A 25975-nucleotide genomic window follows, 5' to 3' on the forward strand; every position below is an offset into this window, starting at 1 on the left:
AGGAATCCAAAAGCCTCAAAGGTAACTTCCATAACTGCTGTGGAAGTTAGATTATTCAAGTCTACATTTCACAACGGTTGGACTTGATTAGCGACGGTACGTTTTCTCTCACACCTAGTGGAGACATGTTCGAAGTGTAGTAACCTCATCCGTCCTTTAAGGACGGACGGACGAGGTTGAACTTAGGCGAGGATTTCCCTTCTTCCTGTCTTTTCCTTGGACGACGCCTATGGATGAGAAAAGACTTAGAACGAATTTTTGTTGCACATCATAAGTTATTCACTTCATTGCCATATCCATCCAGTTAACTTTCTCATACATCTCACAAAACCCACAAATTACACACCCGATTCTAAGATTACCATAATTTAGCACTATTTATAACTCTAATAACCAAATTAAAAACATACTGTAAATATTAGAATAATGATACAAATGTTGACATTCAAAATTTATGGACAGTAATAAATCAACCAAAAATACGGAAGAATCATATATATATATATATATATATATATATAATCTGATTCTATAATATGATTGCTTCTAAACCTTTCGTTCTATTCCTATTAGATACAGCGGTTAACAACACAATTATCAGATCAGCACTATTATTTATTTATTTTTTATTATTTTTATTAAGAGAATCGCCATTCCCACAAACTATCAGATCAGCACAGCTATAAGTAATTTTGCTTTCAACTGTAAGTCAAGCTATTAAGATTATCGTGCCTATCTTACGTGGAGTTGGAAAGCGGACGCAAAAACAAAAGAGAATGGGGAAGAAGAAGAAGAAGAAGAAGAAGAAATTTAATTCGAATGTTGTAAAGTGACAGCAATTATTCTATTATTATTTATTGCTTAATTACCAGCTCCCTTGAAGGTTATTTTCGTTTGAAACTTGAAATATCGTCTTTGGCTGAGACGGAAGGACACAACTCAACGTAGTTATGTCTTATGTAGGAGTTTGGGTGAGTTTGGTTCAGCTTTTTGAAAAAGTGCATAATGAAAAAGTGGAGTTTTGTAAAGTGCATAATGAAAAAGTGGAGTTTCAAAAAGCTGAGTGTTTGGTAAAAACTGTTAAAAAGTGCATAATGAAAAAGCTGAGTGTTTGGTAAAAACTGTTAAAAGTGGCTTTTTGAGGGGTAAATGACCAAAAAGGACAATGTATATATAAGGGAATTTATTTCATACTTTTTTTTTTTATGTGAGTTTGTTTCATACTTAAATCAATTATTTCATCATACTTAAATTAATTTTTCTCTTTCTAAAAAAAATATTTTTTTCTCACCAATATTAGCTAATAATAACCTACCACTTAAGATTTATTATGAAAGTATTGTAAAAATATTGTGATAAAAATTGATACTAATTTTAATTTTAACATACTATTAAAATTATTTTTTTCTCTTTCTAAAAAAATTATTTTTTTCTCACCAATATTAGCTAATAATAACCTACCTTAAAATTTATTGTAAAAATATTGTGATATAATTTTTTTTCTCTCCCCCACACACACACACACGGGCTCTCCTTCCCTTCTTCTTTTTTTTTTTTTTTTCCCCTCTTTTTTTCTCCTCCACCCACGTACCCACACTCTTTTCTTTTGTTTTTTCCTTCTTTTGTTTTTTCCTTCATTCCTCTTTTATTCCTACCACACCAGCACTATCCAGAACATTCATTCCACAGCTCTTTCATCTTTTTTTTTCCTCTTAAGCACTTCAGTCCAGAACAGTCGCTCTCTTTCTTCTTTTTTTTTTTTTTTTTTCCTCTTAGCACTTCAGGCCAGAACAGTCGCTCTCCTTCTTCTTCTTCTTCTTTTTTTTTTTTTTTTTGTTCTCTTAGCACTTCAAAACGAATGAAGGAACCAGCTCTCCTTCTTCTTTTTCTATTTTTTTTTCTTGTTCTTGGATCATCGGGAAGATTGGATGATCGGGAAGATTGGATGGTCGGTAAATCTCTCCCTCCCCTTTTTTTTTCGTCAGTCTTTTTGATCCGCCAGAGGGTCTTGATCTGCTGTTGTTCTAATTTTCTTGTTGTTGTTGTTGATCTGCTGTTGATCCGAAAGAGTTGTTGCTCTAATTTTTTTTTTTTTTTCTGTTCTTGATCTGCTGCTTCCGAAAGAGCTGTTCTATTTTTTTCTTTTTTTCTGTTCTTGATCTACTGTTTCCGAAAGAGTTGATGTTCTAATTGTATGGGTATTTCCGTAATTCTACCGTAGCAACGGTAACCATCCAAAACGCGCACTGCGCGTTTTCATTTATGGACCCTCAGAGGTCCATAAAATTTTTCGCGTTTGTCTGCGTTTTTGCTCTATGCCCAAAACGCAACTTTTTGATAAAAGTTGCATTTTGGGCTTAACCAAACGCAAATTTAGGACTGGCTTTTTTCAAAAAGCGCTTTTTGAGCTGAAAATGTGGAACCAAACGGGCACTTTGTATGGGATCCCAATCCGTTGTAAAGAAAGGTCTGAGACGGACTTGCAGTCGTCCTTCCCTTTTTTTTTTTTTTTTTTTTTTTTTTTTTTTTTTTTTTTTTAAGAATATTCACATCAGTTCAATCTATTTTTTTCTATTTTATGTAATTACTTTTCAAAAATATTCACATTAAACTATCTATTATAAACTCTATTTTATTATAATATTAATTTTTTTTTTCACACACAATAATAATTATCCATTCTTTTTCTTCATTCTTAAAGTAATTAAAGAAAGAATAAAAAATTAAATGCAAAATGAATAGTTCCAATGCAAATTTACATAGTTACTATAACTATGAATGAAATTTACATAATTATACATGTGTGTGTGTGTGTCTTAGATCCAAATTTGCATGCATATTTTGGAGATGGATTTTTGTGTCTTAAATCCTAACTTGATATCACTAAGATCTTAAAAGTATATCATTTAGTATGAATATTTATGTACATATTTATGTGTATATTTGTGTGAGTCTTAGTGCTAGACCCAAAGAAAATGTATGTAGGAATTTCCATCTTGGGTGGAGGATCAATTGAAGTTTTTGATTTGGATGATGAGCAATCAAAGAGGAAAGTGAACGGTTCAAATAGAAGCACCAAAACATCAAGGGAGAATCCAGAGGGAAGTTATCTTAGCAGGTTGCAATATACTACGCACGAGGATTAAGATGTGAGAAAGTTTCAAGTTATCTATTCAGCAAAGGATTATTTGTTTTCTAATTATCTGTTTTGTGTTATTTTACAAGGTGAACATGTATTATCAACTTATGTTCAAAATGTAATACCGGCTTTCTAATTATTTGTTCATGAGTAAGCTACAAACACAAATGTTCTAACTTTGTATTAGCTTGAACCACATAACATGTTTAAGCATTTCAACTAGCAACTTTATGGACGCTATCCTACCCAAAAAAAAAAGCCCTTAATGGACACTAAAACATGTTCTATAAGTCAAATAAATCATAAACCCATGCATCACACGAGTTAGTGATTAGTCTATATATATTTAAAAGCTTAAACGTAACATTTATTATTACTATACTCCAGTTGAGCCACATTAGCAACCACATCATTATCATTTTCTTGTTTCCAATATTTCTTATATATTTTTTTTAAATATTTTCTCATTTAAGATGACTTAAAAACTCCATTATTTAAAAATTAAAATATCTTTTAACCATTATTTTTATTATTAATTTTCCAAAACTCTCCCTCCCTTTTACCTCTTCATCTCCCCACTACTTTCTACCTTAAAATCATTATTTCTCTATCCTTTTATCTTCCTTTGTTTTGACTCTTCTTATTCTCAACATCTTACTATAAATTTGACATTTTCTTTTTCATTCTATGCATAGTTTTCTCACACAAAAAATGTTACTTCTCTCTCTCTCTCTCAATTTGTTTTTCATTTTGTGTTTGATTTTTTTTTTATTGCATCCATACTTTAGGTTGATGAATTTTTGTGTTAATTAGAATTCTACTTTGGGTCGATACAATTTAGTTTTGTGTTTTAAGTTGTTATCCTTTTTATACTCTTTGATTAAATATTATCCTACTGCATTATACATATAGTTTATAATAATATAATGTTATTATATTACGTAGAATGACTTGGATAATTTGATATTTATTGTTATATATTTTATTTTTACTCTATATCTTCTCATCTTATTTTATTCAACATTTAAATTCAGTCACATCCTACATACTATTAAATTATGCAGCACAAATCAAGAAAATGGCTAGACACAAACTTGCCTTCATTTACCATACATTGGGGGAATCAAAATATTTGTGTGATAAAAGGTCATATAAATTATAATTTAGATAGCACTCTTTGAATGTGTCTAGGCCTATAGATTGAGCAATTTGTAGACTTAGAAGGCTATTAAGAATGGACTTTTTGAATTAGACTAAAAAAATATGGACTATTATACATCATTTAGATAAAAAAATTTATCATAGATACATTAATTTTTTTTTGCCACAAATTTAAATCACGCAAACTTAATAATTTTATATTATGTGTTAACAACATCTCTGCTTCTTCTTCTTCTTCTCAAAAATATTATGTATCATCTTTAAAGTATGCCAACAATATTGATCTTATAGGAAAAGTTACATAAAATATAGAGAAAAAAATATTTTATATTACAATCTACTAAAAATGCTTTTTAAATATTTGAATCTTTCTATTTTTCATATCACTAACATGTTTTACAATTACCACATGTGGTAACTTAAGTCTTAATATTCTTAAGTTTTTTCCACAAAAAGAAAAAAAAATTAAAAAAAAAAAAGTTTTCACAAAAGAGGAGTTCATGTAAAGTTTTTTGCAAAATGAAATATTTGTTTTGTAGGCCACCAAACTTGATAATTTACAAATGAGGGAACCACTACTCGCAACAATATTTGCATAGTTATATAGTTCCAGCTAAAGCAATCGAGCATACTTTTAGTCTCCAAAAAACACATATCTACCAGTGGTTAAACGTTTATTTTGGATAGTTTTAACTTTTCATATAATTTTACCTTTACATATTCATCTATTTTAATTTAGATTTTTTTCAAAAAAAAAAAAAAACTTTAATTTAGATATTTATAAGTAAACAATGAATTAATGATTCATGAATAATCAAAATATATATATATATATATATATTATTGTGGGGCCCAATAATTTATGGGCCAGGCCCACTTGCTCATGGGGAGTCCAAAGGCCCAAGCCGAAAAAGGTTGTGGCCCGAGCTCAAAAATATAAGGCAAAAAAAATGACCCGGAGATGCAGCCGAGGACAGTTTAGTCCTCGGCAGACCCAAACCTCCATTGAGAAAAGGGGTATGGGAACAAATTTGTAAAGGAGATCTAAAATATCTTGGGAAAGTTATCCTTACTACCCTTCCCAGATAAGACTCTGCACCTAACAGAGCCGTATTCTTCAGCTTTATCAACCATCCCCAACAATTCTGGGATTAGACTGATGGGACAAATATCAGTCTTGTAAAGGTTGACCCTACACGTGGACGAAGGACAGCGAACGCAGGCTAGTATAAAAGAAAAGGTAAGTGAACCTGGAAAGGGGGCTCCGTCCCATCTCCAAAAAAAAGACTCCATGGGTAAAGATACCTGAAGAACACATGCACTGCAGCTAAAAAACCCACCGTTGGGTAACCGGGGTAAGACCTTAATGGTCCTCGGATCAAGTCCGAGGAGTCCAACCCCCTAGGATGCGACGTTGTAGAGCTTAAATGTTCAAACCCAACTCCTTTTTCTACATGAATTCCTCTAAAATCAAGACCGGAACATTGCCCCATGACCAAAGGCAAGCTTTTCAAGCCCACTCTCTACAAATCATATTGTGAGGGATCTTTCATGTGCGAGCCCAACATCCTTATTGGGCCCCAAAAGAATCGTGTCCCTACAATTGGCACCGTCTGTGGGAAGGCTTGTGCGTTGGCGCGAGTGGCGGTGGAGTCGACTCTCTAGCAGGCAGAGGTTCGTGAGGTTTCCTACGTCTCCGGCAACACACAGCTGTTGCTCCGACATAAACTTCTGCTAGGGGCTACGCCTTGCGGTGCCAACGGCGCGGGCAGCTCTAGGGGCTTTTAGCCACAAACCAGCTCTCCCCGCCCTGGTCTAGGGGCTTACATTCGAAATATAAACGAATGTAAAAAGAAAAAATCACAAGTTTTGGACAGAACCAAGGCCTTGCATAGTCCTTGGACTCAAGCCTATGGGGAAACCAAGTACAGAAAAGAAATCTCACAAGTTTTGGATAGAACCAAGGCCTTGCATGGTCCTCGGACTCAAGCCTATGGGGAAACCAAGTACAAAAAAGAAAAATTACAAGTTTTGGACAGAACCAAGGCCTTGCATGGTCCTCGGACTCAAGCCTATGGGGAAACCAAGTACAGAAAAGAAATCTCACAAGTTTTGGACAGAACCAAGGCCTTGCATGGTCCTCGGACTCAAGCCTATGGGGAAATCAAAGTACAAAAAAGAAAATTAACAAGTTTTGGACAGAACCAAGGCCTTGCATGGTCCTCGGACTCAAGCCTATGGGGAAACCAAGTACAAAAAAGAAAAATTACAAGTTTTGGACAGAACCAAGGCCTTGCATGGTCCTCGGACTCAAGCCTATGGGGAAACCAAGTACAAAAAGAAATCTCACAAGTTTTGGACAGAACCAAGGCCTTGCATGGTCCTCGGACTCAAGCCTATGGGGAAACCAAGTACAAAAAAGAAAAATTACAAGTTTTGGACAGAACCAAGGCCTTGCATGGTCCTCGGACTCAAGCCTATGGGGAAACCAAGTACAAAAAAGAAATCTTACAAGTTTTGGACAGAACCAAGGCCTTGCATGGTCCTCGGACTCAAGCCTATGGGGAAACCAAGTACAAAAAAGAAATATTACAAGTTTTGGAACAGAACCAAGGCCTTGCATGGTCCTCGGACTCAAGCCTATGGGGAAACCAAGTACCTCAACCAAAAGTTTACAAGTTTTGGACAGAACCAAGGCCTTGTATGGTCCTCGGACTCAAGCCTATGGGGAAACCAAGTACAAAAAAGAAATATTACAAGTTTTGGAAGAACCAAGGCCTTGCATGGTCCTCGAACTCAAGCCTATGGGGAAACCAGTACAAAAAAGAAAATTACAAGCAGAACCAAGGCCCTCGGACTCAAGCCTATGGAAAACCAAGTACAAAAAAGAAAAATTACAAGTTTTGGACAGAACCAAGGCCTTGTATGGTCCTCAGACTCAAGCCTATGGGGAAACCAAGTACAAAAAAGAAATATTACAAGTTTTGGACAGAACCAAGGCCTTGCATGGTCCTCGGACTCAAGCCTATGGGGAAACCAAGTACAAAAAAGAAATCTTACAAGTTTTGGACAGAACCAAGGCCTTGCATGGTCTTCAGACTCAAGCCTATGGGGAAACCAAGTACAAAAAAGAAATCTCACAAGTTTTGGACAGATCAAGGCATTGCATGGTCCTCGGGCTCAAGCCTATGGGGAAACCAAGTACTTGTAAAGAAAAACTACATTACATGGACTTTAGGATTTAGCCGAGGAAAACTCTCCACTAACAATTGGGTTAGTTCCTAAATTGCGAGGATTCTCAAGTTTGCTTTCGGATCTGCAGCACCAAAGGGATCGATGCAATACAGTGCAATATGTCGCCTGAAAAACAATCTGAGTTCTCTACTGCTCAGTCAACTCCTCGGATGGATTATTTAGAGATTATCATTCTCGGACGGTATTCTCGCACTTATCACAGAATATTCAATTGTTACCTCGGTTAGTTTCCTAAGTTTAACTTACTATGAATTGTCGTCGTAATGCCTGGTAGTGTTGGTAAATTAGAATTAGTTGGATTATGTTTCAAGGTTTCCCACTCTAAGTATCACTGAAGAAACACACACATGGAGCATACCCTTTCACAAAGTAGTGTTGCAAAAAGAGTAGTATTCAAAACAAGTAAATAAATTTCCCTTTTTACTAAAACAAAGAAATAGTACAGCGTACAATGAAAAGCTGGAATCAGCTTATGTCAAAGCTCACTACATAATTGAAAAGGAAGATACAAGAGAATAAGACAAAGCCGAGGAGGCGGTACAGACGAGAGGTTGACTTCTAAAGCTAACCACATAATCGAAAGGAAAGATACAAGAGAATAAGATAAAACAGAGGAGGTAGCACAGAGGAGAGGTTGGCTACTGCTTCAAGACCTTGTTCTTCCTCAATGCTTTTGCATGCCCATAACTCAGGCAGCAAAAGAACCCAACTTGAGCCTCACACCGCTGAAGGAAAGGTGCAGGGAGCCGGAAGTTGAGGAGCCTTCACCAAAAATTTGCCTGCAACAAGGCAGAGGTGCTGATGGCGGAGAATCTTTCTTCTGACACACCAAAATTATGGCATGAACAGAACCTGCTTCGGATTTTGACTAAAAGAGGGAGAAACGCCCTTTCCCCTCTGTCGAAACGGAATGTTCCCTTGAATTTATGCCTCCTTTGCCCGTACCTCACTATTTTGAGTCTCAGGAGGACACGGTGCCTTTGTGGCGGAGAGAGTTCCTTTTCCCCAACCCTCGCCTCAAACATGATGTACTAAGGGAGGAAACTGAAGGGTTTGTGTGTATGTAAAGCAAACTTTCTCTCCTATTTATTTAAAAAGATAAGGTGGTGGCATTTAATTCACGCAGCGTCCCAAGGAACGCTACAGACAAAATGTCTCCGGCTCGATTTCCAACGCCGTCTGCAACCCTGAGATTAAAGGAGTCTCGTGAAGGCGCACCTCGAATACTGGGACGCTAAAAAATACCGCGTGACCTAAGACTACGGAAACACCTCTTAATTTGTGGGCCCAGTAAATTCGCGGCCCAGGCCCGTTCTGCATGGGGGCCCAGGGACAGAACCAAGGCCTTGCATGGTCCTCGGACTCAAGCCTATGGGGAAACCAAGTAAAAAAAAAAAAAAAATCTTACAAGTTTTGGACAGAACCAAGGCCTTGCATGGTCCTCAGACTCAAGCCCATGGGGAAACCAAGTAAAAAAAAAAAAAAGAGAAAAATTACAAGTTTTGTGCAGAACCAAGGCCTTGCATGGTCCTCGGACTCAAGCCTATGGGGAAACCAACTGCTCGGATGGGGAAAGTCCCCGGCTCAAATACTGTAAAATGTTAAAGCCAATAAAAGTGTTAGGATGATGGTGGGGCACTCCACTATTCGGTAGCCTAAGGGGGCTGTTCATTTTTGCGGGTGATATGTCTTCGAATGATTACTTCCTACACCGCATAGAGCATCCAATTCTGATCTCAGCATTGTTTCGGGCAAGTATCGTTATTCACAGGTACGCATTGCTATGTCAAGCAATTCTGTTAAAGTTATGGTGACATCTTTTTATTAGCAAGTATTTTGGCCTTAGTTGTCGTCGATTCAAATGCTATATTATTGTGCCGAGCAGCGTTTGCAAATTTGTAAAAACATAGAGACAGAACATGCGAAGTAAAATAACAACAATTTTTATTAATATGAAAAATTATTACAACGTACAAAGAGGGGCTCAAACAAGCCTATACAAAAGGTGAGCTGCCGAAGCAACACTAACATCCGCAGCACAAATAAGTAAACAGTCAGGTGTCTTTTAAACTCGTCTTCAAAGTCTCTCCAATCTCTGCATCAGTATTGCTCATATTGAAAGAAGAACCTTCTTTGGAAAAAGATGAAGGAGAAGGAAGAAGAAGATGAAGGAGAAGGAAGAAGAGGATGGAGGAGATGAATGAGGAAGATGGAGGAGATGAATGAGGAAGATGGAGGACATGAGTAAAAGAAGGAGGAGAAGAAGAGGGAAGAGATGAAAAAAAAGAAAAATGAGCAAAAGAGGGAGAAGTGAAAGCACCAGGATGGATCTGGTGCTGGGAAGACTAAGAAAGGGAGGCGGAGGGGGCCACCAGTGAACAAAGAGAGGAAGAAGCAGAGGCGCTTAGTCCCTGCCTCGTTCCTGACTCCTAACACACTGGGGCCATATTAGGTATGCTCGTAAGAGAGCGGTTGGTTATGATGATGGGAATTCTCGACTCAGTCACGCCGAAAGTTTGACGTGATGAGCCCCTGCTTCGGATTTTGGCTGAAAGGAAGGGGGGACAAATCTTAAGTCTCTGCCATCCTTGCCCTGACCGAGCCATTTCGAGCTTCGTTAGGACATGGCGTTTCTGGGAGGGGAATGGCTTTTTCATTGCTTACTACTATGGTGAATGTATTTCAGGTTAAGGTATAACCGAAGAGTAAAAGTAAACTCCGGAAGGAATCTAAGGGTTTCAAATTTTGGGGGGATTAAAGGGATTCATCTGTGGGAGAAACAATTCTTGTTTCTCCTCTTTATATAGGGGACGAAGAGGAGAATACTTAATGTGTTCAGATCCCCAAGGAAATCTGCAAACAAGAATACAGTCGTTTCGTTCCCCCACGCCATCAATAACCGTTAAATCTGGGAGGTCTCGTGAAGGGAAGATATTAAAGACGCACTTTGGATAACCAAACGGCATAGGCGCATCATGAAGAAATTAAGAGGAGCATCTTGTAGACCGGTACACTTCCTGGGCAGGTGAAGAGTCGCCAGCGTCAGTCAAAGGCTGAATTAAGTGAGTCGTAATAAAGGCTTGGTATTACCAAAACACCCCACTCCAACCAAGATGTTGGACAGCAGGGTTTTGAGGGGCTATTGTGGGGCCCAATAATTTATGGGCCAGGCCCACTTGCTCATGGGGAGTCCAAAGGCCCAAGCCGAAAAAGGTTGTGGCCCGAGCTCAAAAATATAAGGCAAAAAAAATGGCCCGGAGATGCAGCCGAGGACAGTTTAGTCCTCGGCAGACCCAAACCTCCATTGAGAAAAGGGGTATGGGAACAAATTTGTAAAGGAGATCTAAAATATCTTGGGAAAGTTATCCTTACTACCCTTCCCAGATAAGACTCTGCACCTAACAGAGCCGTATTCTTCGGCTTTATCAACCATCCCCAACAATTCTGGGATTAGACTGATGGGACAAATATCAGTTTTGTAAAGGTTGACCCTACACGTGGACGAAGGACAGTGAACGCAGGCTAGTATAAAAGAAAAAGTAAGTGAACCTGGAAAGAAGGCTCCGTTCCATCTCCAAAAAAAAGACTCAATGGGTAAAGATACCTGAAGAACACATGCACTGCAGCTAAAAAACCCACCATTGGGTAACCGGGGTAAGACCTTAATGGTCCTCGGATCAAGTCCGAGGAGTCCAACCCCCTAGGATGCGACGCTGTAGAGCTTAAATGTTCAAACCCAACTCCTTTTTCTACATGAATTCCTCTAAAATCAAGACCGGAACATTGCCCCATGACCAAAGGCAAGCTTTTCAAGCCCACTCTCTACAAATCATATTGTGAGGGATCTTTCATGTGCGAGCCCAACATCCTTATTGGGCCCCAAAAGAATCGTGTCCCTACAATTATCTATACATATTTATCTTGTGCAATTGTAACTTTATATATAATTTTGCATTTATATATTCATCTACTTTAATTTAGATGTTTATAACTTAATAATGAAATCTTTAAAAACGGTAATTAAAATAATCATATTTCTACAATTCAAAAAGTCACAATTTCTTTTTTTCAAAAAAATGCCTTTCACATTTCCTTGGAATTATTTTAAATTTTTTTTAAAAAAAAAAAAAAACTTTGACATACCACTAATGTAACCACTTCATACATTAAAAAAATCCAAGGCTCATTATTACTTTTGTTAATATATTATGGATATATTAATTGATTGAGACCAAACTAGAGAAATATCTATCATATTTCCTTTAAAAACCAAAACAAAAAAAAAAAAAAACAAAAAAACAAAAAAAAACCTTTGACATACCACTAACATTAACGTAACTTCATCTATAACTATCTAAGACATCTATGATAACCATAAAATTTACAACTAGCAAGGGAACATACAAAGTAATAAAGAATAAATGAAAGAAGAAAAAAGAAATAAAATCAAACATCAATTAATAACCGTTATTTGGAAAATAAAAAGGTGGTCAAGAGGAGTAAGAAATAAAATAGAAATGACTATACAAAGGACATTGAAAACTTTATAGTGCAATAAAATCAACTCTTACATTCACTCAATTAAATAAATATCAACAATTAAATATAATAATACAAAATTTAAACTTAAAACTAATCAAACTCTAACTAGGAAAATTATATAATTTCAAAAAAAAAAAACTAGGAAAATTATATTTCCTATCATAACTAAAAATGAGATGTTCTTCAATAATTTAGAAATTATATTAAAAATAAAGTTGAAAAATTTTATAATCTCATTTTTTGACAATTCATTTAACCTTTCATATATATATATATATATATATAAGTACAGTACCTTAGATGCTATTCTTTAAGTTCCCCTCTTAAGATTTAGTCATATGGCTATTTAACTAAAAAACACACTTCCATCTCATGAGAAAAAAATCCACATGGCAAAATTTTAGAAAGGAAACCTCAAGAACAATATCTAAGTACTATACCTAAGTCTTACTCTATATATATATACATAATTTTCATACATCTTGACTTAAAAAAAAAAAAAAAAAAAATCTAATGAACAATTCTATCTCTTATTTAATGTCTATGTTATGCAAATCATCAATCAATAAATATATGATAATGGTAAAAAAATGTTATAGATAAGACAAGATTATGAAAAATATGATAAAACTATTATTTAAAAATAATTAAAAAAAAATTTTGTAAACTCTAGAGACTAAAATAGTATTTTATCTAAAAAATTATCGCGCATAACGCGCGGATCTGCGACTAATTAAAATAATAAAGAAGAGGCCCCACATGCTTGTTGAGATTCTTTTGTAGTTTTTTCTAACAAAAAAAAAAAAAAAATCATTTGTAGTTTAGGTGGAGGAGATGGTTATCCACCAATAAGAAGAGAAAATACAAAATATTTTTTCCACTCACATGAAAGTGGGTCCCGAACACCTTATACGACCTCCAATAGGAGGGGGATTAGACTTTAGAGAGGCAGGAATTCTCTCAAAAAAGGGGCCACTGTTGATACTGAATGGGGGATTAGACTTTAGAGTTATCTGATTGATACTGAATAGGGGCCACTGTTGCAATATGCCTATTACGATTTTCTCGGTTGTCCATTAAGATTGTATACTTTTTTGGATAATCAGTCCAATAAGGTTACTGTCCACGAAAGTCACATGGAATTGGTTTTCTCCTCTTAACAGTGGCCTTGCCGCTAAAGGAACAGTTTATTTAATTTTTTCTCTAGTGTACTTATAAGTTCATAATAAATTAACACTAAGGTTGACACCGACAATCCGAGAAACCATGAATTCGGCTATAAATAAGCACTAGCGAAATTAGTTATTTTAATTTTAAAGCACCAAAACATGAATCTGAGAAATATTTCTGAGGCATTTATCCATTTTACTGTCACGTATTTGGTCCCAGTTTTATCGTTATTTGATCCAAGACCTCGACGGCCAACCCCACCTTCCGATGAAGTTGTGGACCTAGAAGCACCTGCATTTGCACGTGCTCATCCAGATAGGGTTGACGGACAAGCCCTTGGCGAACCAGCTTTGGACCCAGAAGCACAAGCCCAGCCACCTGTATTGGTAGCTGAGCACCGCAAAAAGGACTGGAACAATGCTATGGTTGCCTTTTGCTTGGCTTCGTCCATGGCTATTGCACTACAACCAGTTCAAGATCACTCTCAACTCCAATCATCGCTCCCCTTGCTCGCTCTACCACTTCTACTCGGCTTTACTTCTTTCTTCCTTAGCGTATTCATCGATCCCAAGTTTGTGGTAACAGTCCGAGTGCTCCAGAAATTTGGCCAACTCTTCACCGTCACAGTGTTTTTTATGGCAGTTACCTTTCGATTTCCATTTTACTTCAAATGTACTAGCTGGGCTCTCTATTTCATTTCCTTCCTCGCCGTTTTCATCAGCAGTTGCTTTTAGCCTTCAAATGCAATTTACTTCAAATTGCATATTACATCTTAAAGTTTGAGGTTGTTTGAATCTTATATCTAAAGTTTGAAAATCTAAATTTTAAGCTATAAAGTTTACATTTGTTAGCAAAACTAGCGTCTCTATTAGTGGACTCGCTTAAGTGGCAAAAAAAATTACACATCAGACTCCATCGTGTTACTTGACGGCCACATAGGTGAATTTATTACCACTCCATCGTGTTACTTGACGGCCACATAGGTAAATTTATTACCAAAATGACTATTTTTGCTAATGGATGTAAACTTTAAGGTATAAATTTAAATTTTAAGTATAAAATCTAAATAATTTCAAACATTAAGGATTTACCTTTGTAATTTACCCATACCTTATTGTTGAAAGAAAAGTGAAATACTAAAAGCTACAGGTTAGTGAAAGTACTAATATATTGTGCTCTAAAAATACAGGTTAGTGAATATACTAATATATTGTGCTCTAAAAATAGAAATGTAAAAAATTTGGTAATGGCAGCTGGCAGCTATCTTCCAAGTGCAAACAATTCCTGTTACCACCCTCAGTCGAAGAAGTAGAAGCTTTGGCAGCTTGTCTTGATGCCCAGTTTGGTTTGGAAATCAGGTTAGACACTATTTTTTTTTTTTTTTTTTTTTTGAGAGGTAAGTTAGTTAAGTTAGAACATGGAAAATCTAGTGTACTAACAGGTCTAATATCACTAACGGTATACTAACAAAACGGCCTAAGTCTTGTTAGTCTAGCGGAAGCTTAATCAGGTTAGACTCAGGATTTAAGTTGAGGGAGCAAAATTTATATATAAGCCTGTGACACAGATATCCAGGTTATGGTTTTTAAAAATTGGACTGTACAAAGAACAAAAAAAAAAAAAAAAAAATGGTTCCTAGCTCTTTGAAAGACTAAATGAAGTGTGTGTTTGTTTACATCTAATAATGTGCAATTATTATATCACTGCGTTATTCATGTTTAAATTTACCATACAATAATACTTATTTTATAATTATGTCCACATTTATATTTATATATATATATATATATATATAAAAGATGGATTCAAGTTACACCATTTGTAGACCGTAGATTTATAATTGACATAATGGTTAAAAAAAATAGCATTAAATGCTAATTAACTTACACCTCATTCACTTAATTAATAGCAATTTTGTTTCTCTCTTCTTAGTATTTAAAACCTTTTACATATATTCCTTTTTTTGCCAATGACTTTACAAATATATTTGCAATACTTTTTTTTTTTTTGGTTTAGTTTGTACTACTCTTCTTTTTTTCTTTTTTTTTTCTTTTCTTCTTCTTTTAAGCCAATCATACTCTTATAGTCTTATCACACAAATGGTATACAAACAAGTGAGAACAAATATGATGACCATTAATTGCCATTTGTGGGCCTTCAATGATTTTAATTTTTTCTTCCAAACTTGTTTCTTAATTTTGTCATCCTCAAGAAAAATCCTATAAAAATATTCTAATGGGTTTACTTTTATGAGGTTAGATAAATCCTATAAAAACTTATTATTATTATTATTATTATTATTATTATAAAAGTTGGACATGTTAGAATGTCTTATAGGATTAAGAAAGTTGAATAATATAAAAATCATGCAAACACACATATCATGTGATGGCGTGTTGCCAATTTTTAAAAGTTGTGCATGGTAGACACGGCCAATATATCCTCCGTTTGAGCTTTGAAAAGCCAAAATTAATTAAAAAGAAGAAAAAAAAAGTATTGCAAATATATTTGTAAAGTCATTGGCAAAAAAAGGAATATATGAAAAAGGTTTTAAATAATAAATAAGAAGAGAGAAACAAAATTGCTATTAATTAAGTGAATGAGGTGTAAGTCAATTAACATTTAATGCTATTTTTTTAATCATTAGATCAATTACAAATTTACGGTCTACAAATGATGCAACTTGAACCTCTCTCTCTCTCTTTATATATATATATATATATATATATATATATATATTTTTTTTTTTTTTTTTTTTTATTGTACATTGAGATGATTACAATGAACCATCAGCTCCAGAATTTTTGTTCAGGGAAGTCAATAAGAAACATAAATTATACAAAATTTATTTAAAAAAACACTATAAGTTCATTTGACATATTTTTTTTCTAATACAATAACATATTAATTATTGTTATAAGTGAACTTTAATTTATTAGTTTTTTTTTTTTACTCTTTACCAATTTTTTATGAATTTGCAATTCATTTTGATAAATTATTTTATATTTTCTTTACAACTCTTCATTTAAGGTACTGACCCAACCACGTAGCAACAATCACGCCCATGCACTTCGGTCAAAGACTCAAAAAAGCAAAAGACAAAACTCATAACTCAATACTTTACATCAAACACTACAAAAACTTAATGGTACAGATGCATAGAAGGAGACGGTCACAGCACTATAACCTCCACACCCCCCCCCCCAACACACACACACACACACCGTGATTTAGTGAAAGAAGTCTATCAAAACACAATAAACACACTCTTACAGTGATTGAAAGAGAGATGAAAATACCAGATCAAGCAGTAGTGGCAGCAGATCAGGGATAGTCCAAGTGTTGGCGATGCGGCGGCAGATCTGAGTAAGATGGCGGCAGATTGTTTGTGGGTGAAGTGGCTACCTTTTTTCTTTGGTTTTGGAGAGTGAAGAGGGATAGTGGGAGAAGACTACATTTTTCCCTCTTAGGTTTGGTTTAGCCCTTTTTTTATGAATTTTTTTAATTTGATTTATGGGCTTTTTTTTTTCCTGAGATTAAAGACCAAAAATTTTTTGTTGGACTCGTTTATTTTATTTTTATTTTTTGGAGTTTAAAGCTGAATTCAACTGGGCTTTCAAGGTGTGCAAATGTTTATAGTAAGGGGTTCAAAACATTTTTTTTTTTTTGGGTCAGGGGGTTCATTTGAACCCCCTGACTACAACATAGCGCCGCCCCTATGAACCATGCATATATTATTTGAGTAGTTCTACATACACAAACTTTTTATAATATTTTTACAAATTATTAATGTGGCAAATTTTACTAATTTTCATTTAGACTCATCATTGACATCACTGTTTTTGTTACCAATAATTACTTATCATATCAACAGTTTGTAAACTATTTTGTAAAAAAAGTTGTAGCTCTAACATTTTTCTATTCTAATATCATATCCCTCTCCTACAACGTGGTTACGTACATGCGGATGCAACACTCCACTAGTGTCTTTACCTATTTATGAGACACACTTTATAGTCTATGGCACTCAAACATAAATAAACCTAGTAGAAATAATTTTTGGTAGCTCTCTTGCTAGACGGAAGAGATGCACTGAAGTTTTTGTGCAAGGCATGCTAGTGAAGGACTTGAGGTTGCTCCTTGAATAGCTTAGAGACCAAGAAACAAGGTGGCATTTAAGTTAGCTAAATTTCATGAAGTATGACTTAGTGAGTGTTTAGATTGCGCTGAAACAGAGAGCACGTCTACGTTTGTGTGTTTTGTTGAAAAAATGTGGGTCTCACAGCACTGTTCACAGACCCATAAAAGTCATCCAAATATAGATTTCAATATAAATTTGGGTCCCACAGCACTATTCACACATTTAAAAATTATTTTGCTACAGTGTTTTTAGTTTTCAGCAATAAGCGGTATCCAAACAGACCCTTAGGAGGGCTTTTCGATAAATGCAATTCCTCAGCGGTTAAGGGAGTTAGTCTCGATTTATTAGTTCAATCATCTAATTGGATTAAGATTGCTATTTTATCCCAAAAAATACGTTGGTAGGAGTTGTAATAACTAGCAGGGATAGCCAAATCCATTGAGTAATGGATACCCAATCCTAAACAACCCAAAAGTTCTGGGTAATACTCACAATGGCGGAGCCAAGAATTTATCTTTGGGGGGGCTATATATAATTTTTTTTTTTGATGTGTGTATGAAATGTAAAATAGTAATGCACAATACTTCATAACTCAATATGTGCTATAAACAAAAGTGTATTTAATTAAAATTAAACCATCATGAGAAAAGATTGATAACACGATTTAATATCTTTAAGCAACTATGAAACGTTAATATAGTAATATATACTGTATATTTTAATCAACTAATCAAGTACATTTATAATTTATAATGCCATTCGGTATAAAATATATTGATTATTATAATAATAAATAATATATTATAAGGAATATAAAAAAGAAATCAAATGAAAAGTAAAGTTAAAAAAAAAAATCAAAAGAAAGCAAATACAAAGTACCTAGGAAAGAGTTAAAAACAAAGAGTCAGCCGTTTAGCTAGGGGGCACAAAGCACTGTGTAATTAGGGGATGAGGGGTCCACGGAAGTTTCAATCTTTCACTCTTTCTTGTCAAGTTTAGTCACACAGTACAAAACTTTTACTTTTTATATTGTAAACAAACTACAGCAATAGTGGGAGGGAAGAGGAAAGAATTGAAAAGAAAAAAAGAAGAAGAAGAAGGCAAACGCCAAGTCGCCAACAGAGACAAAGAGAGAGAGAGAGAGAGAGAGAGAGAGAGAGAGAGAGAGAGAGAGAGAGAGAGAGAGAGTCACTTGTGTGAGGCAAAATGTTTCTGCAACTGTATGTGGGGACTTGGTGGTGCAGCACATCAACAAAGCTTTTGACTTTTCAATTTTTTTTACTGTTGTGGTACAAGTAAGCTCTAGATGTGTTGGGATGAAAATTAGAATTTTTTTCCCTTTTATTTATCGAGGTAATTGTTAAAATACTTATGTGTTCATTTTAAAGATGCTAAATGTTTAATTATTGTAATTTATTGACATATATATTTATGGATTGTATTTTATTTAAATGAAAATTATGTTTTTTTAAGACTTTCTTAAATATGTATATTATAAGTATGGGGGGCCAAAATGATATGGTTATTTAAAAATTTTCAAGTGGCTCCGCCATTGAATACTCGGTTTATCATGGATAAATGATAATTGGGTTGAGTTTGGATATTACCCAAAATTATCAGGTAGGGTATTAATATTACCCGAACCCGACCCATAATAAAAAAATAGAAAATAAAAATAAAAACCCTTAAATCAAGCATTTCAAGAATTTTAGCCCCCTTCAGCAACTTCACAACTTCATCTCTCTCCACAGAGCTCTCCTTCACCCAAAAATATTTCACTATTTTTTTGATATTATCAAGGATTTCAGAATTTTGAATGCGGGTGGCATGTGAATTGTGATTGTAGAATTTTGATTTTTGCATAGTTTCCTCTACTCATTACTTAGTCTCAGTAGATCGATGTAACTGTTTTAATTCGGTTAGGTATTTTTCACCATATTGTCATGCATGATGAATTGGCTTCTAGTTTTATGGAACAGAGAATCTGGGTTTATGGGTAATGGATGCAACTTTGAAAGCATTTTTTTAAAAATCATTTTTAAAAAAATGTGGTGTTGAATCTACTAATGTTCAGATTTTTCATTATTCTAAATTATTCTATTTTGAATAAATACCTGCTTTTATCTGAATAAATGAGAACAAATTATCCTTTTCTATATAAATAAAAAATAAAATGATAGCTTGTGGACTATGGAAAACTTGGAATAAAGTGCAAATCAAAGTGACAAAACATTTGTATCATACATGGCTTGAATACTCAAATGGCATTCTTTTGTGCATAAAGGGGGAGGGGGAAGGGGGAGAGACAAAACCAAGAATTTTGTCCTAGAATGAAGAGTGGTGCAGCAAGCACACTCTAAGCAAAAGTAGTGGCCGGGCAACCAACGGGTTAGTGGGTAATCCTGGAGAGATGCCCACAAGAAACCAAAAACAGTTGGTGGAGTCTTAGGGACTAAAGGGAGAAATCCCATGGAATTAAGCAATATAAAAGGATGGGAGGTAGCAATGAATAGGGGGAACCTATGGAGAGGAGAGTAAGAAGAAAAATAAGAATCAGAGAACAAAAGAAAAGAAAGCGAAGTGGTAAAAAGAAAAAGGGAAGAGGGAAAATACGGCAGCAATAGAGGCATGCATTAATAGACCATCTTTTCTCTCCCTCTTGACATTCTCATCCTCTGAAACTCTGTAAATTGGAACCCAAAACCATTTAGGCCCTTTCTCCAACACAAGTAACTTCAATGGTAGAAATATGTAACGAGGTTACCTGTGTTGGCGTTTGGTTCCCTTCTTGGACCTGTTCCTGCTGAATGACTCGACTTAGGAGTGGGAGAGCAAGCTAACACTATCACACTTAGTATTGTAGTCATTCCCTCACTGTGGAATATTTTAGCTTATTTGATATTCCCGCCGTTATTCATTCTACTGCAGTATTTTCGAATTATTAATTATTCTGCTGTAACATCCTTACTCTATTTGATGTATCAATTGTTCTTTTATATTATTTTTTATTTGATTGGTGGTTATAGTTGTCCTGTGGTAGTTTCTTTTATTATACTTTATTATAAAAGTCGTTTTGCTGTTGTATCTTCTGTTGTGTTCGCTATAACAGTTATTTTGCTATGACTACATCTACCGCGTCCAACTTGCCGTACCATTTCCGTGTTGTCTAAGTATTGGGCATGCTTAGGTTGCACACAAGTTGTCCTGCAGGGTAACCGCATGAGGCCAGTCCCAACTCACCCATTAACTCATAAGCCTTGGTGTAGTAGACGGGCTTTGGCCCATTAACGTGAAAATGCCCCCACAAGTATTAACAAACTATGAACAAACAAAAATACACAAAATAATTGTTTCTTAATATATTACAACACATTTATTGTTACTCAAATTAATTATGGCTGCTAGGTAAAAAAGAATACAAGAAAATAAAAAATCCAAAGTCAATTGTTGCTAAGATTAAGATTGTTGTTAAGAATTATTATTACTAAATTAATTATTTATGTCTAAAAAAGCTCTCTGTCTCTTTAATATAAAGATGCTAAACTAAAGACAAACGCTCATCTAATTTTATCGAATATTCAACAAGTTAACAGCCATTAAATAAGGCAATGAAATTCGAATGCTAAACCAACCATTAGCAAACAATAACAACTACGTTTATTTAACTATTCTAGTCTCGTGAGTTCCAGTTAGCTCAACTGATAAAGTCTATGATGGTTGTATAAGAGATCTGGGGTTCAATTCCCGCCTACACCAAAAACTGATTGGTGTCTTAGTCTGATAATAAAAAGCTATCATCAGGAGTGGATGCCATAAGTTAAAACTCTCTCAAAAAAAAAAAAAAAACTATTCTAGTCTCTAGTCTAGTTACTTTATTTACTCTCTAAAGTGACCTAACCAACTATAATTGAAGGCTTTTTTAAAAAAAAAAAAAGGGGGGGGGGGGGGGTTTGGGGGAGGGGGTGGGGGATGTGGGAGAACGATTTTAACTAAATGAATCAAATGAGTTTGGTAAATCTTTTGTAAATGTTTGAGCTTACATATGCTAATTGTTTAATTTATGTTGTTAGGTTGTTGGGGTTAAAGGGGCATGACCCACTTGGGCACCCCCTAATTCCATCCCTACATAACTCTCAACTCTCCTAATTATTACAAATTCTACTATATATTTTTATAAACAAAAAAAAAAATTAGAAATTCATTTAGGGAAAATTATTCTTTATCACCCTAAATTATATCATAAATTACACTTTGCACTCTAAATTTTTAGATTGCACAGTTAGCACCCTAAACTATAATCTATGTTGCAATTGCACCCTACAATCAATTGGGCTATTAACTTGCATGGAAAAGCATCACACCACATGAAAATGCGCAATTGTCCATTTTCTTAATCCCTTAAAAATAAAGGAGATATTACACATTACCACTCTAAACTATACTTTTAATTATACTTCGCACCCTAAACTTTGGTTTTTCGTCCAAAATAATGACAAAATTAATGACGATGTGCAAAGTGTAACACAAGTTATAGTTTATGATATTAATTGTAAATTTTAAAAATTTATGGTGCAAACTGTAATTTGAAGAATAATTTAGGGTAATATAATTTGAGGTATAGTTGAGGTAAGTAACACTAACATCCATCACAAAATTCCTCCTTAAACAAACATCAAACATTTTTCGAAATAAAGATAGAACAAGAAACATTAAACATGTCGGGAAACTAATTCATGTGTTGAGCAACAACCACTGGAACCCATGCAAAAGATTTCAGATTTTCATCTTACCTCTTCAAAAATTTGATGCTAAAAGCCTAAAACTCGTGGGTCTTAGTACGGTCAAAGAGAGGAATTACTTTCGTGGTTTATTCTTTCTAAAGGTTCTTCTTATTGAGACTAATTGTTGACAGCTACGTTGTAGAGGCCGGAGCGATGGATGGAGTTGGTGGCTGAGGGGGAAGAAGTGGAGTGGTTTGGGATTTGAGATGATGAAAAGGAAAAGAAACGTGTTATAGAAAGCGAACGAGCTGAATGCTGTGGTACCAGTGCGGAGAGTTGAGGAGCAGAGAAGTAGAGAGTCGACGGAAGGAAGGGTGAGCGAGACTTCCAGTATTATTATATCAAATATTTTACAAGCATAAATTTAAACAGTTAAAAAGGGGATGTAGCTCAGATGGTAGAGCGCTCGCTTAGCATGCGAGAGGTACGGGGATCGATACCCCGCATCTCCATTTCTTGCTTTGTTTTTATTTCTGCGTTAATTGATCCGAATATAAACCAAATATATTTTTTTTCCCTTTGAGGGAGCCATCTTCCAATGGGGCTACCTTCATCAAGAACTGCAAAGGCCAACGGCTCTTTGAAGCATACTCATCAACCAAATCCCGCACCCTCGACCTCAGATACTGAACATACATTTGATTGGACCACGAGAATCAAAGCTGAGAATGAAGCAAATAAAGCAGAAAGTAACAGTAACAATAACAACCAGAAGAACCTGAAGCCATCAAAAGCAATACTACTAGGCTTCTCAACCTATGGTCGAAACTGGGCCTACGTATTATTTGGTTCCTCTCCTAGTCTTTCTATGCTAAATGGCCCAAGGCCACAATAGACCAAAATCAAACATGAGCCCAGGAAGTATTCCCTTTTCCTGTATCGTTTACACGTCTTGCTTCTAGTATTTAAAATTGACAGGTGCACTTGTTCATCAGCTTTGGACCTAGGCAAACTTGGGCCTAGCTGAACATGTTCATCATCTTTGGACCTCTGCACCAGCTGGCCTTTTTCTTGCAATGTTGGTCCCCCTATTTTTTGGATGTCATTGATACATCCATGTGACTTACGGGCTTAAAGGCCAATCAATATGCTTCCTCGTATACAATTGTTTTTTTTCTTTTTAGGAACACACGCCCATATAAAAGAGAGGGAAAGATGTTATAATACAAAAGCATATCATAAATTTCACTCAAAAGGCATACTTGTATACGATTGTAACTTCTAAAGCCACATGCATGAATTTCATTGAGAATTTGAAATACAACATGTAAAAAATTGTAATTTTTACTCGTTTATCAATAAGTTTTAAGCAGACTAGAAAAGTTAAAGGGGGAAAAAATAAAAATAAAATCCCTGTGAAGCTTAGGTTGTCCATGCTTAATCATGGATGAGACTCACATAAATCATAAATGGTCATTCATGTATATCTTGTTGATGGCTATATTAACAATAAGTTATTGAAAGTAAATAGTCTAAGCAGATGCTATGAATATATCATCCACACATATTTTAAAAAAATATAAACAACAATGATATTACCAAACAAGCTATTAACCCTCAATTACTTTTTCCCAATAAAAGCGTGTAACTTTGGCTCTTCGGGTCTTCGTTCTTCGAGGACTGATAATCTACTTTGACTTCAACTCTTCGAGAAATTACTATTTTTTTTATAAGATTCATGAATTTAAACAATTAGTATTTGCTTCTAGATGACCCTCAGACTCTCAGAGTCTCAGGAGTCACGACAAGTGTGGCCCATCATAGAAAAAAGAAGACTAAAGTGAGTCCTACTCTACTCGCTCAAGATTTTCCAAAAAAATAGGCCTCTACTAGCTCAAACCATGGAGAATCTGACAAGTGATTCCAAGGCATTTCTTTTCTTATAGAAATTTGCCCCAATTGAATATTAAATGGGCTATGAGCATATTACACCAATTATTTTTATTAATTTTATTTTGTCATCTCTAGGCAGATTTTCCTAAAGGTATGTTGTAATAAACAAAAACAAATATGTATTTTATATTTGCCATTAAAAAGAAAATTTAAAAAAAAAAAAAAAAAAAAAAAAAAAAAAAAAGGCTGGAATGAAATCTAGAGTATATAAAGAGCAAGACCATGACTAGATAAAGATGGGAAATATGTTATCGTAAGGATATAGGTTTATTTCCCAATAGGGGCTGAAAAGATGCCCTCTGTAAAGTGCTTCCATGCTTCTATACTTCCATTACAGTTCGCATAACTCCATTATTTGTGAGAAGCAATCTAATCAAGTCCAAGTGAAGAATGGACTGTAATTCATATTCTTAGGTAAAACCAACTTTGCTGCCCACAATATTACTAGATGGGTCCTTTTGAGTAGTAATGGACTGTAATTCATATTCTTATTAGGTACTGCTTTTCCTTAAATGATGAGAGAAATGTTTTGTCTACCATTGCTATTGTGGTTCATGATCGATACCATGCATCATCCATCTTGTCTTTTTACCAGATTGCGATTTAATTTTTTTTTTTTATATCCTTTATATATATATTGCAAGGATTTTCATGTCAATGTTAATGGATCTGAATTTAATTTTGAAGTGAGGTCGTCCGTGGAGGTGCCTATTTTTATGTTTATCCAATATTACTTTAATTTTTTTAAAGGATATTTACGTGTTTATTCTTAATTTTAAGTCACTTTTGGATCAAATTAACTCTAGTAATGTTTAGAAGGTTTCCCAATCAGCAATTAATATTAAGTTTAGGGAGTAATTAATTTAATAATGGAGATACCTAATCTGATTCAAACCTCTATGACGTTATGTGATTTGATTTATCATCAGCTGAAATATCTATTGAGCTTATTGCATGTTATAACCTCAGTGAGTTTTCAAAAGAACAAAATTTAGCTAAAAAGTCCCACCAAAATATTAACATAATTATATATTTTAAAATTTTAATGTTCTTTTTATGTAAAATGATAAGGACCAACTGCCTTAAACAAGGCGGAGCCATTTGAAGCGTAGTCAAAGAAAGGGATTTGAACGCATCGTGACCTTTTGATTGTGATTGTAATGGCATATTTGAGAAATACAAAAAGAAGAAAGAGAACACAAAGTGTCATCATATCCACACAAAAAGTGAGACATCTATAAAATGCTCTTTGACAAAAACGTTAGATATATATGTAAGGACGCGATTCGTGACGGACCGTAACAGTGTCGGGTTCGCACGTGAAAAGGCCCCTAACAATATCATTTGTAGAGCGTGGGTTTGGAAGGCTAAGCCTTGTTCGATAGGCGGTGGGTTTTTCGCGGTGTTCGTGTGAACTTAAGCTTTCCTACACCCCTGGAGTCTTTCTCCTGGAGGTGGGCTGGGAGGCCCTGGTTTCTGGCCATTTTTCCCAACCCCCTCTATAGATTACTTACTCTTCCTTTTATACTAGCTCGCGTCCACTGTCCTTCGTCCACGCGTAGGGTTAAACTTTCCAAGATTGATACTTGTCCCATCAGTCCATACTCAAAGTCGTTGGGGATGGTTGTAAAAGCCAAAAAATGCGGCTCTGTCGGGTTCAGAACATTAAATGGCAATAACAGCAGCTTTCCCTGGATATTTTAAATCTTTCTTCCATGTTCCAGTCCTATACCGTTTTTACCCTTCCCTTTGGAGGTACTGTGGGTCTGCCGAGGACTGAACTACCCTCGGCGGTACCCAAAGGCTATTTCGTTGAACTTGGGCCATAATCCTCCTCGGCCTGGGCCTTTGGACTCTCCCTGGGTAGAGGGGCCTGGCCCATAAATCATTTGC

At 35.1% G+C, this 25975-nt stretch overlaps 1 protein-coding gene and 1 non-coding gene across 2 annotated transcripts; both read left to right on the forward strand.

Annotated features, from left to right (window-relative positions):
- Positions 1 to 13412: 13412 nt before the first annotated feature.
- Positions 13413 to 14001, forward strand: LOC115971991. Its single transcript, XM_031092125.1, has one exon. It carries the CDS (start codon positions 13426 to 13428, stop codon positions 13999 to 14001), a length of 576 nt encoding a protein of 191 aa, XP_030947985.1. The 5' UTR covers positions 13413 to 13425.
- Positions 14002 to 22568: 8567 nt separating this feature from the next.
- On the forward strand, positions 22569 to 22641 carry TRNAA-AGC. The gene has a single exon. It is a non-coding gene; the product is annotated as a tRNA-Ala (tRNA).
- The last annotated feature ends 3334 nt before the right edge of the window (positions 22642 to 25975 follow it).

This window comes from Quercus lobata, chromosome 2 (assembly GCF_001633185.2).
Source record: "Quercus lobata isolate SW786 chromosome 2, ValleyOak3.0 Primary Assembly, whole genome shotgun sequence".
Classification (NCBI taxonomy): Eukaryota; Viridiplantae; Streptophyta; class Magnoliopsida; order Fagales; family Fagaceae; genus Quercus; species Quercus lobata.

Coding starts and splice junctions, on each gene's coding strand:
- LOC115971991 (XM_031092125.1), top strand. CDS start 13,426: ATGAATCTGAGAAATATTTCTGAGGCATTTATCCATTTTACTGTCACG.